Below are 18879 nucleotides of genomic sequence, written 5' to 3' on the forward strand. Positions count from 1 at the left end.
TCAGTCACATCGCTGTATGGAAGAAAGTGGGCTGGAAAGAAAGGTTTTATTAAGGAAGGACTTTAGCAAGAAGCAAGGAAAGGTTATTTCATTTCTTAGCCTGATAAACACAGATTTTGGGATCCTACACAATGGAATGGCAAGGCTGCCATGATCCAAAGCCAGCCCCTCATTTGGGAAATCATTCTGGCTGACAAGGGACATGAATCAATACTGCATCTACTCGGAAAAGGGATGCATGGCCTATACTACTCTCGTGCTACTCTCTTTTCCATTAATCACAAAAGTGCATTTCTCTCTGCTATGAGAAGAGAGCTTCAGAAAGTTTTAAAGAAATTTTTTTTCTAGTGGGGATCCCATCACGATCTGTGAGCCAAATGCCCAGTCTGTTACAGCATTAACTGAATTCTATGGGGATGCATCTCAGCAGGGCATTCCTCCAGCCTGTCCAGACCCTGCTTCAGTGAGACCTTGAGTCTGATGGCCCTGACAAGCTGCTAAGAAGCAAAAGGACTTGAAGAATGAATATGTGCACAGGCTGTCCTGCCTCCAGCTCAGACTGTTTCCTTCTGTCTCAGTCTGATAACCATACAGTCTCCCAAAACCTTCTCAGATGGCTGCTGTCCGGCAGATCCCAACAGAAGCAGGGTGAAAGAAAACTCACAAAAGGCTTTGGTATCTCTCCGAGCAGTCTCAGTCTCTGGTAGATTAGCAATGCAAACAAACGAAAGAGTCTTGGAACTAGCCAGGGACTTTTGGCAAACCCCTGTGTTTGTGACTGCTACCTTCATTGCAGACAATTGACATGCCTGTGTCCTTTCCAGGCATTTCGAGCATTTCTGCATTATCAGCTGCCTGGTCCAGAGCTGCAGAGTCCATCCAAGGGAGGACTGAGGTATGAGGACTGCTTAAAGCAGCTCCTTGAGTTAAAACCTTAAAAAACTGGATCTTTTGTGTAAGAAATCATATTCCTTGGACAGTTTGTAAATGTTCATTGCAAACTATCTAGTGCTGCTGCCAGACAGAATTACCTTAACTGGGACTTTATGGCTCAACCCATGGAGAGTCTCCCACATAAACACAGGCACAAATCAAAGTGCCTTTTTTTTGAGAGACGGCGCTCTAAGTGGGCCCAGGCATCCTAGTTGCAGCCTTTTACAGGACAGTGGCTGTGACAACATTGAAAAATATCTCAGAATTGAGTTCTCTGAACTACAGGAGGCCCAGTGGGTGTCCTCCTCAAAGTCTTCTTCAAAAAACCAGTAGTGTGTCACTTGTGCACTGTAGAAGGCCGTCTGCTCCTTCCCAGGTGTCTGCATCCCAACCCATGGAGGCAGGTGTTACAGGCCACTGAAGAGAAACAAATGTTCCAAAGGAAATCAATTTTTGTTTCAAATACCATGTAGCCAGGTGTTTTTAGTCCTGCTATTGTCCCTAGAAAGGTGAACAGCAAAATGCTCTTCTAGGATTTGACTGTTCCTGAAGTACCCTCTTGATTTGAGATTCTAGGATTCATAATCCCAGGCTGCAAACTCTCTACTATATCCTGTAAATGGCCTGACAGCTCTTGGCTTGCCAGGCAGGTGTTTTCATGCTCTGATTCACCCATCTGCAGTAAGACACTAATATCTCAGCTGTCTTTGGGGAGAATATCAGCAAAGAATGAGAGGTCTCCTCTCTATTACAGCAGTGACTTGACCCTCTCCAGCCAGGACCTGACAGGGTGACAGCTCTCCTAAGGACACCAAGTGTTTGAGCCAATGACCTGGTGGCATATGCGAAGTTTGCAGTTCAGTTCAGGAGATCTGGGCTTTCACTGCTGCCTGGGCAGTCCAAAATGCTGTTCACTTTCCCTCTGGTTAGGGATTAGTTCATGGGCAAGGTGCTCAGCTCCTCAGCAGTGGCAGCAAGGTGTCCCTGCAGGTGCTGCACCGACAATCTGCTCACCACTTTCCTGCAATCCTTTCCTTACTGCATCGGTGAAGAGAAAGTATAAGCAAGTAAGGGATGCACCAGTCTGTTAAACCAGGCTGAGATATGCCTCCTGGAGAAGGTAAAGTCCAAGGGGCTTAGCAGACCTCCCCTGTGCCCTGGGAAGCACTCATGCTCTGGAAAACCTTGCTCTGCAGAGAGATCGTAACCTCACCTGATGCCCACAACTCCAGAGAGGGTGGAGAGCCCTCTCCAGGAGAGCACAGGCTGCCGTGTGGCAGAGCACGTGTTGAGCCCATCGCTCCCAAAAGGGCAGGAGCACCTCAGAGCAGCGCTGCAAGCACTGCCCTGCTCTGCCAGGATGGGGCAGGCACAGCACCAGGATCTGCCCCATCCCTGCCACAGCTGTCAGTCCAGTGCACATCCCACACCGGAGGAGCCCAGGAGGAGGCTACAGCTCTGCCTTGTGCTTGCACTTACTCCCAACATTTCCCCTGGCAGCTGAAGCACCACTTTATACCATTGTGCTACTTCATGGAAAGACTGAGAGGTGACTAGCACCGGCGTCCCCTGACAGTTTTGAAGGAAACAATTGAATTATGCAAACCTGACACTGAATCTGTCCTTATTCCTGGGGCACATCCCCACTGATGGCAGTTGCAGTCTTTCCCTGGGCATCCTAGGGCACCTTCTGTCCCAGTCCTGCAAAGACTTACTGGAGGTTTAATATTACACCGATGAGGAATTCTTGCAAAGTCAATGGCACAGCCAGTGGGATAGCCAACATTTATGTGTACAATCAAATGTGCAATTTAGGTCTGAACATTTTGTCATATCCTTGGCCTGTGTTTAAAAAAGAAAAAGAAAAAACATGAAAACCCACAAATCACATTTAAGCTAGCAGAATGATTTATTAAGAAAAAACACTGATGGATTTTTGAAGTACTGAAAGGGTTGAAATAGTCTGAATAGAATGAAAATTGACACAAATTTTTACCACAATGCAAAAGGAACTTGAACTATTCTAATAAGAGTTTGCTTTAATGTTCGTGCATGTCTTCACATCCTGCTTTTGGCAATGGCCAGAAAAGAACTACTGAAATACTGTGAGAAAAGCCGTTCTTGTGTTATTTCTGGCCTTGCTGTAATGCATGAAATCAGGACATCTCATGAGAGAGACTGATATTCAAGATTTTCGGTCTATTTTTCAGATAAAAAAGTCTGGATATATATCTAAATTTCTGGGGTTAGTCATGGCTAGATCTCAAAGCAACAAGTAAAGTATCTGTGAGGTCACAAGTCAAATAGTTACAATCCAGAAGAAAGTATAATAGTTATATTCAAGTAACTTGGAGGAAAAAAACCTGTGAAGCCAATATTCACTTGCCAAGCTAAGGTGGATGTCTCCTCATTCTCAAAATAACCCTTAATGCCATTGGGGAATTTCTGGAGTTTGTTCAAAGGGTGGACAGGGGTTATGATTAAGCCTGAAGTGCTTGGAGACACAGCAACTGCCATAGGCATGGTTCTGTGCATGTGTGTGGTTCTAATCTGTCTAAAAATCATTTTTGATAAACACCTTCAGGACCCAAAGAAATGAGGGCTCTATGAGCTATATGTTTTCTGGTGCCCCTGCCAACTCTGAATAAATACACTGTGTGTGTAGCCAAGGTCTTGGAGAATTATTTCCTGAAAACTACTTACTTTAGAACCAGAAGGAATTAATGAAGATGTGCCAGCTATTTCCTTTGCTGGCTTGCATGCCTCGGCCTCACCAATAATAAACAGTAACAGTGTGTACATGAGTTATGCTGCTACACCTCATGTTTTGCACCCTGCAGAATCCATCTACTCTGTACACAAGCAGGAAAGCACAGACAGAGTGCAAGTTTGTTGCCTCTCCTCGGGCATCCACATTCGAGGCTTGCAGTAGCTATTGAAGCCAAATTGCATCTTGAGTCTCTGGCTTTAGCCTCTGCTAAAATAGCATTTGTGTATTTTACAGCTATTTACAGAGGTTTAACCTCAGTTCTGCTAAAAGGAGATAATACAGATATCAGCACTGGTTAAACAGATGAATATGATTGGTCTGACTTTTTGATCTGCTTGAACAAACATATTTATTATTACTGGACAACTTTCAGAAAACTTCTAAATCATTAGAGATTTATAAATTATCAATTATGTAAGAGCTAGAGCAGCTAGGGAGATGTTTTTGTATGACCACAAGCAATGAGAAAGGAGATTTTCAAACTCAGGCCAAAAACATTACTTGAAAACCATCTTTAGAAGAATCTTCCCGCAACCTTATTTTATCTTTAGATTTTCTCAGGCTCTCTTTGCAGGAAACCAAATCCCCACTTTGTGACTCCCAGGCAGAGCCAGAGAGAGCAGGATCCTGTGTCCCAGAGGAAGCTCTCCCCAGGCAGCTCCGGGTGCCTGACTCCACACAGTCTTTATAGAAACTGGCACTAACTTTGGGGTTTTCCTTCAAGACACAAAATCCCCTCAATCACATCTGTGTTGCCAAGGTAACGCACTCCAACTCTCCCTGTCCTCTCCAGGACCTGATATCTATCAGAGGAGTTTCTAGACAGAAAATCATCGAAACCCTGACTCAACCACACGAGGTTTAACGCCGCGCAAGCAGCCAAGAGGCTGAGGATAATTCAGAGGTTTATGCAATAACTGGAGGACCATCAAACTGAAGCATGTTATGACTACTTCTCCCTGTTTAATATCCTAAAAGTCAGCCTGAATCTTGCATCCTCTCTGTCTTGTGTCCGGAAAACGCCTCAGATTTGGGGTTGAAAGTGAATACGCTCTGGGCTGACGTGTTGGGAGCTGCTACCCCGTGCAGAGCTCTGTCAGTACAAAGGAAAGAGGAAACGTTTCTACTGGTATTATTAACATGTCAGTAGCAGTGATAGATTCCAACTGAGATCAAGCCCTCTTGTATTAGCAGTGTGCCAAAAGCAGAGTAGGAAGCAGAGAAAGGGGAGGAAGCGTTATTATTCCTGTGTTACAGCTGCAGAAGAGAAGCATGGGGATTGTGAAATCCTCGAGGTCACACAAAACCGTGTGCAGCTCAAGCAGGGAAGGGAGTCAGACCCTCACAGCTGCCCCCCTCCATGCCCTCAGCCCCACGCATTTCTCCCTGCCTTGATGGGCTGGTTGACATTTTTGGATATTTAAGCTGGTGGAGTAAGTCCCTGGGGATAGGTCCCAGGCAGACCCACATCAATCAGAGTGTCCTTGTACATTACTGTACTACCTTTGCTCTCACCACGTGCACATCCTCTTCTCTTCCTGCCCAAAAAAGACAATTTTGAGCAAAAATTCATCATGGTTTGAACCATTCTGTAGATAATTTCAAGTTATGGATAGACTTCCATATCTGTAATACTGAAGAATATTGGCAAAATTACCTGGCTGTGCTCTCCAGTGGAGCTAGATGAGAGAACAGGCATTAAAAGTAGGGAATTCAATAGCACGGTGTGGAGTGTTTATTTTTGCACAGGTGGCTGAAGAAAAATTAGATTTATAATTATTATTGTTATCAACTGTTCAGCTTAACTTTTCAGAGCAGTGATTTCTGCAATGTGACCTGCACCGTTAATGTTAAATCCAAACAAATCCACATTTGTTTTCCAAATGTAGAACAGACATTACCCATCTGAGATACTACATCAAATGGAACTGAGTCACTCCCTGGCCAGTACAGATACCAAAGATGTGATTTTGTTCTGAGAATATTAATTAAATACAGAATTTAAAGCTCAGTTAAATGAATAAAATGTATAAAACATAGCAAAATTACTAGTTTTGATTATATTGATACATTACACATGATTAAGAACATAATCCTCTTTGGGGACATTTGAACTGCTGTTGGTGTTTTTTTACAGAAGAAAGAGCTCATGTATGTCTTTAATGCTTGAGTCTCTGGCTTGGTATTCCTTGGGGTTAAAGCTCTAGCTGAGAGGTGGTGGTACAGACTGGGGCAACCCATCCTGCTTGGCTCTACAGAGGACACAAAACTGAAGAAACAGGGCAGGCACAAGTGCTATGAGTGGAGTCTCCAGTGGGGCACACACAGACCCCACCTGGATCCTAAGCACAAGATGGAGAGCAGCTCACACACAAAAATGAATCTAAATAACCAAGGACCCTGAACACGAGACAATGACTCTGTCCCAGGCCAAACTGCAGAGCTTCTCCTGCTGACTGTGTTTTCTCCTAACACTGCACTACATACCATTTCCATTCCCAGGAAAACCATCTGGCCCCTCTCTGGGGCCCTTTAGCCCTGGTGGTTGGTCACAGAGCCCTGGATGAGCTGGAGCTATGGGATGCTGGGAAAACAAATCTCCTGCAAACACCATGGCCCTCCTCCTCCTCCTCCCTGTGCCCACTGCACACAGCAGCTGATGCACAGCAGAGGCCTCATGGAAGGTGTTTTGTTTTACATGGCCCAAGGGGATGGAAACCTGAAAAATGCAGTAAAAAATGGAGGTGGAGCAGAGAAGTGAGAAAAAAGAAAGACCTTGAGCACAAGCTGGGAGATGGTTTTTCTGACTGTTTGGGGACGTGTTCAGATGGAAGTAAAAATAATTGAGATCTTTGTTTGGAGACCTTTTTTTGGTTTTTTTTTTTATTAATGGTTAAGACGAAGCACATATGTAGAACACAACTGGGTCTTCCACCCTTCTAGATAAAGCAACAGCTATATGTTGGGTACTCCCAGGTCTGCAGTTTGTCTGGGGCTTTTTGTTGCCACTAGCCCCAGTTTGAGGGAGGTCACCCATAGGACCCTGTGCTTCCTAAAAGAAACAGAGGCCAGTTGCAGCTTCGGAATAGGCACCTGCCCCCTCCTTATGTTTGCAAGATCAGCTTCCTGACTTCAGAGTGGTCTCAGCCCCACCACATCTGACAGCCCTGATTAAAACCATGCTCACAGCTTCATGGTTAACCTCTTCCTGCAGCTGAAGCACCTTGGCCACTTCCCCTTGCAATATTATATGTTGTAGCACAAGTCCACTCTACAAACCAGCCCATGTCCTCAACCTACTCTTTTCCAAATACAGATAGCATGCAAAATTTCCTGATTTGTGGAAGGCAAGAACTGTACCTTCACACCAGACCATCTTCTGCATTTGTACAGGGCTTGTTTTTTGGCTTTCCCATCAGGTGATATCTGGTACACCTTTCTGCAGCATTCAGCAGCCTGCAGACAGCAGACCAGATCTCTTGGTGGACAGCTTTCCCAGGTGTACACAGAAAGGAAATACCTGAGTTGTGCTGAATGCTACACTGGACCTACAGTCTATCATTATATCTCAGTCCAGTCTTACTTTATTTGGAATTGAAACAGGGTTTCAGAAGAAGCAGTTCTTCCCTTCTTAGGATTCTACTTAACAGAACTCTGTATTACAAGATTTAACTTCATCCTTACATTATCTTATTCCAGTGTTCTGGGAGCTACCAGACTAAGCACAAAGAGCCCGTTCTAAAGCTACTCTGCCATCTCTGGCTCCTTACAGAAGCAGGTCAAGCCCTTTTTAGCCAACATGGCTGCAAAGGTTCATCCTTGTCTATATGTGTCTCAGGACTTCGCTCAGCGTTGATCCAGCTGCTGTGAGGGATGGCAACAGGTGTCTACAGCTGCTTTACCTGCGAGTGTGGCTCTTTTGTAGTTTGGATAACACCCCATTTGGCATAATCCTAAATAGTTTCTCACCTACACAACTTCAGGCCTTTCAACATACGTGATCACAGTTATTTAACCATCCAACCTGCCATAGCACAGACAGTGCCAGGGACATGAGGAAATTCTTTGAATTTCAAACCTATATGTTTATCATGAAGGAATCTGCAGCTGGAGGGAGGAGCTGTGAGAATGCAACATCAACGAAATGTTGGCTGATAGTGTATAAAAAGTTACCAGAATAACAGACAAAAGCAACGTTTTTCTGGAAGTGGACACCAGAAGCAAGGACAGTATTTAGGAGCATAGATGGAACCCTATGAACTGGTTTTGGATTTTCCCCTGCCCGTGGCTGGAGAAGGGGAAGCAGGCAGAGCAGTGCTCACAACCAGTCCCAGTGGTGCCATCTGAGCTCTGTGTCTGCCCACCCCAGGCAGCAGGGCTGGGGCTGCAGCCTCTCCAAGGGCTGGAGCAGGGTTGGCTCTGGCACTGAGGAGCTCCATCACTTACAGCCTCCGGCGCAAATTCTGCCCTCAGTTTGACAGTACAGTTGATTTTTTCCTTGCTCTTCCAGTGAGACACATTAGGACCCAAAGCAGCACTTTTAGGCTCTTTCTGCACAATATCTCTTGGATGTGTGCCTTTTTGCCCCTTTTTGGCATGCCAGCCTGGCCTACCAGCTGTCTGGAGCATGGGCCTATAGAGGAGTGTTGCAAAGAATGGCAAGGAGTTTTTTGCAGCTCCAGCCTGGCAGGTGCCTGAAGTCCTGCTGTGGCTCGGGCTCCTGTCCCGCTGTGGGATGCAGGGGAGCCACAGAGCTTCCACCAGCCGGTGCTGCATCCTCAGGGGAGCCGGCTGCAGGCTGCAGTATGCAGCCAGCAACTATTGACTTCTTTTTCCGTGCATGGAAGGGTAAGTAACCTTAATTAAAAACATGAAGCCCACAGTTTGTATCACATTCACAATGTTAAACAAGCTCTGGAAATAGAAACACTGTTTTCATTTAAGCTTTCCAACTGTGATCTATGTAATAAAATATGGAGGGGGCGGGCGTGTGTGAGATTTACATGTGATGATTTGGGAGCTCTCACTGCTTTAGAGGCTTGTGAGGCGCCGCAGTGCCAACTGCTCCTGCCACTGCCTCACCACGCTTGGTAATGCCTGCCCCACACACACTTTCGTTTTTTTCCAGAACTGCTTTTCAAATGGTGATTTCTGCCCTCAGCTCTTGTTGCTGTGACTTATTCTGGGTATAGGTGTGGGATCGTCCAGGCCCTCAGCAACCTGCTGCCCTGGCTGGCCATGCTCTGCCCAGCTCCGGACAGGCAGGCAGGTGAGCAGTGCACATTTCCACCGCTCCTGGAGACCACACATGTTCTTGAGGACAGCCACATACTCTGCAAGTGCAATGAGCCTCCAAGCCCATGCCCAAACAGCACAGTAACTCAGTGATCAGTAGACACAGGGAAGGAATATTTTTGCCTTCCCAGATCCTCCTGAGCCACCACACAGGGAATGAGCGTCCATTCCAGACAGTGGACGGCAGAGGGAAGGTTCTTTCTAGGACACTTGCTCAGTACCCTTCCAGTACATGGTTTGCCCCTTCTCCAGAGGCTGCCTCAGCCTGCAGGGCCCACAGAAACATGCCATGCCCCATCTGCACCTCCCCTCACGCTCTGGGGACCAGAACCTGCTCCTGCCCTAGCAGAGGGGATCAACCCTGCCTGCTAGAGGTGTTTGGAGAGGGGAGTGGGATGACAACAGAGCAAACAATTGTTTGAGACTGCAAACAACTGAGATCACCTTCCTGCAGGAGCTTGATTTTGGTCAAACCTGTCACTTTCTAAGACTCCTTTTGCTATGACATAATTATAACAACACTACCCATGTCATAAACAGTCCATCTGGGCATGGCAATGATCAGAGCTGCGTGTTTTGCACGAAAATCCTGATCAGCATATTAGCACAGTCTAACGGGAGCCATTTGTCCCACACTGCTCCCCCATGTCCTCTTCTCCCCCAGCTGCTCCTGAATGCTCTGGCCATGCCACATCCTGAGGGGCAGCCTCACCAGGGCTTTGCCCAAAATTCTGTGGAAGTGCAGGATACACAGTCTACACGGGAGCACTCGTATGGTTATTTACATTTTTCTGCCTTCTGTTTTCTCCGCAGGGACTGGCAGTAAGTTGTTAATGTCTTTTCCTCCCACTCTGGGGACAGTAATTTTTCTCCCTGGACATTGGGGTGTCTTCAGTGCATTGCCCTTCCCCAACCTCTCCCCCTGCTTCCCGTCAGCAAATGGAGAAATTTCAACCGGATGGGCGAATCCCGATGCCAAGCTGCCCCTCTTCCAGGAACCTTGCCCCGGTGCGTGTGGCAGTGTGTCGTCACGGAGAGCGGCCGTGACATCACGCACTGGTGACGGCAGGGTGTGGGGATGGGGGTGAGCCCCAGAAGGACCCCACGGCGGCTGAGCCCTGGGGGGCGGCGGGCAGGGCTCCTCGGACCGCAGCATGTTGCCCCCTCCGTCCCCGCCGCTCCAGCGCCAAGCCAGCGGACAGCCGCGTACCCTCCGCGACGGCCTCCGCAGGCCAGGAAAACGGGAAGGAACGAGGCCAGGGTGATGGTAGGGGGCGGGGGGGGGTTCAAGTGATAGCGCTATGCAGACTCAGGTGCTTTGGGGTCACGCTTGCGGGGACAAGGACGGGGACAGAGAGACGCGATGGAGAGCGGGGAGTGGCGGCTGGTGCCCGCACGAGGGATCCGCGCCGCGCACGTCCCGCCGGGCCCGCAGGCGCAGACGGCTGCTCCCGTTCACCCGCGGCGGTCAAACAACGTCTGAATTACATCCTTGTAAATATTGACTGTGGCCACCTTCTTCGTCTCTGCGCACAGAAAACCAAAACGTTGCGCCCCCGCAGGGCCACGGGGGTGCGGTGGGTGCGGAGCGGCGGGGCCGGGGGTACAGGGGCACATCCGTGGAGCGGGTCGGGGGCGCCCGTAGCCATCGCCGGCAGCCGGGCATCGTGTGTCTGCGGGAGAGCGCCGAGGATGCTAACGACAGCGGGCTGTCTCCCGGCTGGGAGTGCGGGCTAATTTACAACCCTTGGGCGGGGGATAGGGGGGACACACGACACACAAGAGAAGACGGGGAAGCGTGGTGGCAGATGGTTTCTGGCATGGCATCGTTAAACAGCGGTGTTAATGAGTGGCACGGGGCTGTGGCTGCGTCCCGCGCCCCAGACGCGGGGTCTCTCCCGCGGTCAGCGTGACACCCGCCGGTGTCCTCAGCCGCCTTCCCCGGGAGACTCCCCTATACACACGGTGAACTGCCCAGCCGTGCGCTGCCGTACCCTCAGATGCCCCTGGCCGGACTCCTCCCGCCCCTCCACGCAGCGCCCCTCGACGCCGCTCTGCCCGGACGGGTCCGTGCCCTGGCTGGGGCTGCTGGGGTGCCCTGGCCAGCGGTGACTCCCCCCGGGGATGGGGAGCAGCAGTCCCGACTGTTCGAGTGGCTGCGCGGCGGCTGTGCCTCCGGGCGCCGGCTCTGCGCATTTGGTGGTCGTTAAAAACAATTTGTTTCCCTCCCCGTTTGGGGAGGGGGAAGGGGAAAATCATTCCGGGGGAGGGGAGGGGAGGGAAAGGGAAGGGAAAAGGGGGGAAAAAAGGAGTGAGAGCGAGAGCAAGCGAGACAGAAACACCGAAGCCGACAGAAAACCCGCGCTCCGAACTATTGCGACACGGAGCGAGGAGCGCGGCGAAGGCTGGCGGCTTTGAGGTGCGAGTGCGAGCGAGCCGGGCCGTGGGAGCGGGCCGGGCCGAGGAAGCGGACCGGGGTTGGGTGGGTGGGTGAGTGGGGGGGCCGTGGGAGGGGCGGGCTGCCTCCCCCCCCGTGGGTGGGCAGGCGGCGCCCGGTGCCTCCGCGCTGCCCCCCCGCCGGTCGCGCCGGGCGGGTCTCGGCGGTTCGGCGCGGCTGCCCGGTGACCGCTGCCGCCTCCCCGCAGCGCACAGCGAGCCCCCGCACCTCGGAGCCGGCGGCCAGCACGACGGCGGCCCCCAGCCCCCCACCATGAACACCATCGTCTTCAGCAAGCTCAGCGGCCAGGTGCTTTTCGAGGAGGAAGCCAAGGAGCGGGAGCGGAGTGGCCGGTCCTACGTGGGGGTGGTGGAGGGCCCGCACCACGCCGAGGTGCTGCTTCCCGACAGCCCGTCCATCAAGGAGAGCCTCAGCCTGCGCAACCGGCGGACGGGGTATGCCGTGCGCTCTCTCCGCGCCGCGCACCGGCTTCGCGGGGCGGCCCTGCCTGCGCTGCCGGCGCTCCCGGCCGCCGCGTCGCCGATTTGGGGTTGCGAGATGGGTTTCTAACTGGGTCTGTGCCCGCGGCCCCGCGTTCGTATTCTCTGGGATTCTCATTCCACAGCTACGGTGGGAAATTCCCGCAATAGGTGATGCAGGGGCGTCCGATTGGGCTGGAATGTACCAGACAGAGCGCTCCTGTCCTGCTGTGCTTGACGTCCCCCTCTGCCTCCGAACAAAAACAAACCGGGAACACCGCGGCTCCACCGGCTTGTTCGGGCGCTTCATGCAATTAAAGTCTCGAGCACGGAGGCGCCGGGCGGGACGGGTGAGACCGGGGGAGCGGGCGGCGGCCGATCCCGCCGGCAGTGCCGAGGCAGCGGGGCTGAGGCGGGCGGGCGCGGCCCCGGCACTTGTTCCGCCGGACCCGCGGGTTCGCAGCGCGCCAGGGAGCGGGCGGGAAGGAGCTGCGTTGTCAGTGCGATCCCGGGGATGGGGCTTAGAACGGACTAGCGCGATGCCAGTCAAGGGCTGGATAACGTGATATTAGGATCGGGTTTGCTAAAACGGCAGCTGAGGCTAAGCAGCCCGAAGCCGGTTTTCTGGGGAGATTTTTTGGTTTGTTGTTTTCTGGGGGTTAGGGGTTTTTAATGAAGCTGGAATAGGTGAAATAGAAGGTGATGAGAGAATGTGCGAGCTTTGTCTTGTTGACAGCCGTAGCTCGGAGGGTTGACCTGGCCAGCGCTGACCAGACATTTCGGGTCAGTGTCACAAAGTAAAGATCGAGGAGCGCGGTCAGGCGGCTGCGAAACCGAGGAGTCCCGGGGAACTGCTAGTACGAATTTCCACCTTAGCGATTGCATCAGCTGGCAGTTTTAGCGGCGGTGCTGGCCGAGAGAGAGGACGCAGGTGCGTGTCCCCGGAGCGCTGTCGCTCCGGCCGCGGCGGAGCGGGGCAGCCGCGGAGCCCCGGGGAGGCAGCGCCCGGCCCGGCCCCGTGGCGCCCCCTGCCGCCGCCGCCGGCCCTAGCCCTCCTCTGGGCTCTCCTTAGGATCGCTCCGATTTTGTTACTCTGTTCACTCACTTTTTATTGTAGGCCTTTATTTATAAAGGGATTTTTTTTTTTTTTTTAACGGAACCCGGGTTTCGTTGCCCCGGCATACGCTGTTTCGCTCGGCAGGCGCGGGGCTTTGCGGGTTGACTCGAATCGCTGCCGGCGGCGTGGGGAGCGGCACGCCGGCTCCGCGGGGGAAATGACCCAGGAGCTGCTCGGTGCCGCGGGTATCTCTTGAGTATCAGCGGGAAATAAACCCGGGCGGGGGAATCAGGCTGGGCTGGCCCCCGGGCAGCGCACACCGCAGCTGCGGGATGCGCGGCCGGCCGTGCGAGGTGCAAAGCCCCTCTGTACACAGACCGGCCACACGCCTGTCAGGTGCCGAGCACCGAAAACATCGGGACGCTCGCACCGGCAGAGCCCTGGCCCCGCTGAAATCCCCGCGGGGCCGCCGCCCGGGCCCGCAGCATTACCGCGGCCATTCACCAGCTCCGAGTCCGCTCGCCCAGACCCTCCACGGGGAGCTTGGGGGAGCTGGTGGCATCACCTTCTCTTGAGCAGTCGGCCGGGCCGAGGGCTGCGGCTGTGGAAAGTCCCCGAGCTCCCCGCGGGGACAGGCTGCTCCGGGCAGGGCGCACCCTGGGGCTGGGCACCCCCCGAGCCGGGTCCCCCTCGGACGGGGCGCATCTGCCGCAGCCGCGCAGGGGAGCTCGGGCCTGGGGGGAGCGGGCAGGGCCGGGGCCGGGGCCGGGCGGGGAGCAGGGAGCGGGCAGACCAGGGCCGGGGGGGAGCGGGCAGGTGTCCGTCCCGCCGTCCCGGTCCTCAGCGCCCCTTCTCCGGCGCAGGGCGCGGCAGAGCGGCGGGAAGGTGCGGCACAAGCGGCAGGCGCTGCAGGACATGGCGCGGCCGCTCAAGCAGTGGCTCTACAAGCACCGCGACAACCCATACCCCACCAAGACGGAGAAGATTCTGCTGGCCCTCGGCTCCCAGATGACCCTGGTGCAGGTAAGGAAGGGAACCCCTTAACCCCACCTCCAAAAGCCGCTCTGAGGCGCTTCATGGACGGGAGGGATGGGGACAGCATCTGCCAAAGCTCCTCAGTGAGCTGAGCAAAGGACAGTGCTGGGTATTGGGGAGCATCAGTGCAGCCAGCAAGACCAGAGGCCCTGTGCATATCCTTATTCCACTCTCCCCTGGGCTCCTCCACCCCAACAGGGACTCTCTCTCAAAGAATTATCACATCTGAGCTATCGCGGCTGGAGAAATGCTGAAGACAATCAGCAAAAAGTGTGTGCTTGCTTCCTGGGAATAGATGCCCTCATCCTTTCATCTCATTCATAAATATAATGAAAATATTTTTGCTTAGTCTTTAAAAATTCTCAAGTAAAAATAACAGTCATGGGAGATAGAACAGAATAGGAATTGTTGAGGAAATTAAAGGGAGCTGCTCTTCCCTTTTGAAACGGGGGTAGGATGGAAACTGTTATATATATTGTTCTGATAATAATTGTTATCACCTGTTGCAGAGACATCAGCGTTACCATACACACTGTGTGCAGTGGCTCAGCACATACAGTCTTGCAGGAATTATCATTGAAATATAATTAGACATGGGGAGTAATTGTTTTGCTCTCAGGTAATTCTCCCCTGAAGTGACTGGCAGTTGCCTTGCCGTAAGAGGCATAAATTTTGCTGCGAATGTTTATAAATCTCACTTCTTTGTTCTCTTTGCCATCTGGCACTCTACTGAAATATGTGGTTAAGTGCTATCAGTTGCAGAGTGATGCTATCTCAGGTCTGGATGCTGCAAAGATTTATGCATTGTGAATAATCTAATTTCCTTACTGCAAGCTACTGCTAGGTGTGTAAAATGAAACCCATGTGTTTGCAGGATTGGGTCCTCATCACTCTGCCTAACACATCATGTGTCACTTTGCAAAGGACACAAAGAGATCAAAGTGACCTGAAGTATTAGAAAAAAACAGGTGGTAATTCAGCTTTATTATTTTGAGTGCCCCTTCAAAAAAACCTGTGCTATGAACTTCAATTCTAGTAATGGCAAAATGGGAAATTTTTACACTTCAATACCTCACTATGAAACTATTGCACTAGGAAAAACACTATAGCTTTGACAAAAATAATATTAATGTCTTAGAAAATGCCAGTTATAACTGGAAGATATAATTAAAACAACTTCTCTTGCTTTTAAGAAAATATACGTGAAATGTCTAAACTATGATTACATAAAAACAACCCCTTCAATGGCGCAATTCAATAGGAGTATTTTATTGCACCATGGCTCTTATAATATCCCTCTATTTTTACATGAGATTTAAAACATATATCTAGAATATGTGTTGGGACCCTTTCACATTAATAACATATTGAGGAGTTCCGCTCTTCTTTTAAAAATGCCTTCGAACGAACAGAAAAGGGGAAAAAACGGGTGGGTTTTTGCGGCATTTCTCTCGTGGCAACTTTGATAAATCCTGATGGGGATGTGTTTGCCTTTATAAAAGCATCAAGTGAGCCATGGCCACTTTTCCACAGAGTTTTATGATCTACATAAGGTGTAGAATAAAATTAAAAAGAATCAGGGAGGATTGCATTTAGCTCTGTTATACTCCTGTGACTCTAGTGGATTTACACTGAAGCTGTATTTGACCAGTTTTGTTTCTATGAACTGTAACATTTGAAAGAACTATCTTCATTTACAGAAGAACAACATCAAAGAGAAATCCCAGGTGTTTTTTCCATCATTTTTGTGCAATGCTCTTTTAATCCAGGAATATGATAGCATCTGTATGAGATGTAAATACATATGTCTGGCACCAGCAGTAATTCCTGAGCCACAAAGAGCTAAACAACACACACCCGACACCTACTTTTTGGATGCTCAAAAAGAACAAGACTGTAATTTAGTCCAAAATTTTTGTTCTCTAAGAGGGAGAGAGAGCATGCCAGGGTGTGATCTCAGTCACACTGGGTACATCTGAAACAGCTTTCCTGAAGGCTGTGCTCCTTCAGACAAGTGGTATAACCAAGAGCAGGGTTGGGACTGGGCTCTGGTGTCTTTTGGAAAGCTTTGTTTCTGTCCCAGGAGGGGCACTTTGCAAAAGCATCAACCAGGGTTGTCTATAAATTGTTTTTCTAACCTAGTAATATTGTTGGGCATGGTTGGAAAACCAGGAATCAGTGTATGATGTTTCCTCTGGGTTAAATGCCTTCTTGTTTGCTGACCTCTTATATTTTCTACACTTTTTACATTCCTCAGTGTTGTCCTGTGGTGTTTGCTCCCACAGCTTTCCACTCCTGTGGAGGCTGCTGTCTGCTGACAGCTGCTACCTCTCCCCAGCATCTCTCCTGTGCTGACACCTTGTTGTCACAAGCCATAGGAAAGGCAAAAGATATTTTTGCATATCACTTTGAGTTTCTGACTTTCTGACAAAATGCCACTTAGGGAATGAATGGTTGGAGGTTTTTTTTGTTTTTTACCTGACTGATGACCTTGGAAAAGGTCTTCAGCAGCTGTGTGGAAGATGACAGTGGTCACAGTAATATTGATAATACAGCTGTAACTCTCCTCCCTGTGCTTTTCTTTCATCTAAGGAGCATTATTCCAGTATGTACCATCTCCCCAAAGGAGCTTTTTTCAGGACCATGGCATAGATAAAACCAATTCTTCTGTGAGACAAAGAGGTGAACATCTAGCCCTGTTTTTTATTTTTGTTTTTCGGACAAACTAATGACATGCAGATACTAATAATTTTTGTTATTAGTATCCGCATGTCAAATCTTCCTCAACTCTATTTCATTAGTTTTGCTATCACCCAGCTGGCTGATTTTAAATTAATTTGTTCCACTTTACCAGTACTTTGGCCTACCCCACTGTTTTGGGTACAATGGGCCAGTGGGAGGAATATTCCAGATGCATGTTCGTCTGCACTGCTAAGAAAAGTCAGACTCTTTCAAGGAGGTAGGATTTTGCAGGAATTATAAATCATCTTGTTTCTTAAGTAGTAGTAGCAAAACCTGGGGCAAATTCTGGGCTGACTTACTCCTGTGCAGGCCAACAAGGTCTTTGGGAGTCCTCAAGGCAAATGTTATTGCAGATTGCAGTCCAACAGTCCAAAGTTTTCTACTTCCACAACTGCCAAAGCAGGAAACCAAAAAAGCAATATAGTTTGAAAAGGTATTTTATATTTTACTCCAATTAGATTCCAATTCAGAATCCAATAACTTGTCCTATTAATATACTACATTTTTGTTTGTATTATTACCACAGTGCTTGATTTATTTAATTTTAAGTTTTGGTTTAGGTGTTCTTGTGAAATAAAAAAGAAAAGTGGTTGTATATTCCTTCCAGAAAGAAATATGAATGTGTGTATTGTTGGAAAAAAGGTTTTTTTTCAATACAAGGATTTGTATATCAGTCATGTGCTGCTATGGATTTAATAGTATTCAGATTTATAAAGGCATATCTGGATTACTGGAGGAGGAGAATTGCTTGATGTCTGTTCCCTTTCTGAAAGTTTGGCCACTCTTAAGCACTGAAGCAGAACAAATTACAATAAAATTGAAGATGTGTCTTCAGAAGTAAAGCCAGAGGGTCAATATTTCATGATGCTGATATAAGTACCTGATGCTCTTAGAGAACAACTGAATTGCTATAAAAAATGAATGCTGGAAAGAACATCTATTATGATTCCCCTTGAGTTTTGTCTTTTTACTTCTGAAAGAACTACAGGATTGTTACTTTACAAGAATAGTTAGTTTCAACATGTGTTTTTTCAAGATACTTCCTGGGAGGTTTATGTGACAAAGATTTTCCTTCTGGCTTTTATCTAAATCACTTTTTGTTGGTTTCTTTATTGTTTTTGGAGATCACAGTAGCACAGCTTGGGGCCATGGGAAAGGTTGGATGTTTTTGGCAGCTCTGGTTGTTTCTTTTCGCAATGGTTTCGGTAAGCGTGGTGCAAACTGGCCCTCTTTGGGTCCTACAGCAGTAGACAGGCAGATTTTTAAAGACCACTTGGATAGGCAGTGTAACATTTGGGGCTGGTTCAAATGAGTGGTAGAACTGTTGTCTTTGAAGGAGGCAGGTGGTGGCTGGGGGTCAGGGTGAGCGTGCTGGCTGGCACAGCCTGTGGCCATGCAGTTCCAGTTCACAACCTGGAGGTTCTCCAAGACTGAAGAGTGAGAGTGGTGTTGAATCTCATCGTGTCTGAGAAATCAGGATTTTCCAGCAACATGCACCAGTGCCCAAAAGCTGGAAAGCACCTAGAGATTACCACATCATAGATTAAGCCTAAAAATCTCTTAAATAGATTTGACTAACTTTTCTTTCTTCCAAGCCTTTAATAGGCCTTGTTGTAATTGCATTTGGGATAAGAGTTTCTAGAGTGAGTTTGCTGCTTAGGGTTTTAGTAAAAGCTGACTTGAGGTTCTTTCAGAATCATGGAGTCATTTAGGTTGGAAAAGACCTTTATAATCATTGAGTCCAACCATTAACCCAACACTGCCAAGTCCACTGCTAAACCATGTCCCTAAGCACCCCGTCTACCTTTCTTTTAAATACTTCCAGGGACAGTGACTCAAACATGGTGACTTTCACTGGGTGGCCTGTTCCAATGCCTGGCAATCCTTTCTGTAAACAAATTTTCCCTGATATCCAATCTAAACCTCCCCTGATTCAATTTGAAGTCATTTCCTCTTGTCCTATCACTTGTCACTTGGGAGAATGGACTGACCCCCCACCTACGACCTCCTTTCAGGCAGTTGTAGAGAGAGTAAGGTCTTCCCTGAGCCTCCTTTTCCACAGGCTGAGCTGCCCCAGCTCCCTCAACTGCTCCTCACCAGACTTGTGCTCCAGACCTTTCCCCAGCTCTAT

At 49.4% G+C, this 18879-nt stretch overlaps 1 protein-coding gene across 4 annotated transcripts in view; it reads left to right on the forward strand.

The window, feature by feature from the left end:
* The first annotated feature begins 11310 nt into the window (after positions 1-11310).
* The window catches only part of MKX (mohawk homeobox), a 48583-nt gene continuing 41014 nt past the window's right edge, over positions 11311-18879 (forward strand). For 2 of the 4 annotated variants that reach the window (XM_033075048.2, XM_033075071.2), the window contains exons 1-3: positions 11312-11417; positions 11644-11890; positions 13835-13994. In XM_033075048.2, coding sequence (XP_032930939.1) covers positions 11709-11890; positions 13835-13994 — 342 coding nt within the window. In that variant the 5' untranslated portion in view covers positions 11312-11417; positions 11644-11708. Of the gene's footprint in view, positions 11418-11629; positions 11891-13834; positions 13995-18879 lie in introns of those variants that run through there. The other 2 variants (XM_033075063.2, XM_033075056.2) reach the window with 2 other exon arrangements.

This window comes from Catharus ustulatus, chromosome 1 (genome assembly GCF_009819885.2).
Source record: "Catharus ustulatus isolate bCatUst1 chromosome 1, bCatUst1.pri.v2, whole genome shotgun sequence".
In the NCBI taxonomy this organism is placed as follows: domain Eukaryota; kingdom Metazoa; phylum Chordata; class Aves; order Passeriformes; family Turdidae; genus Catharus; species Catharus ustulatus.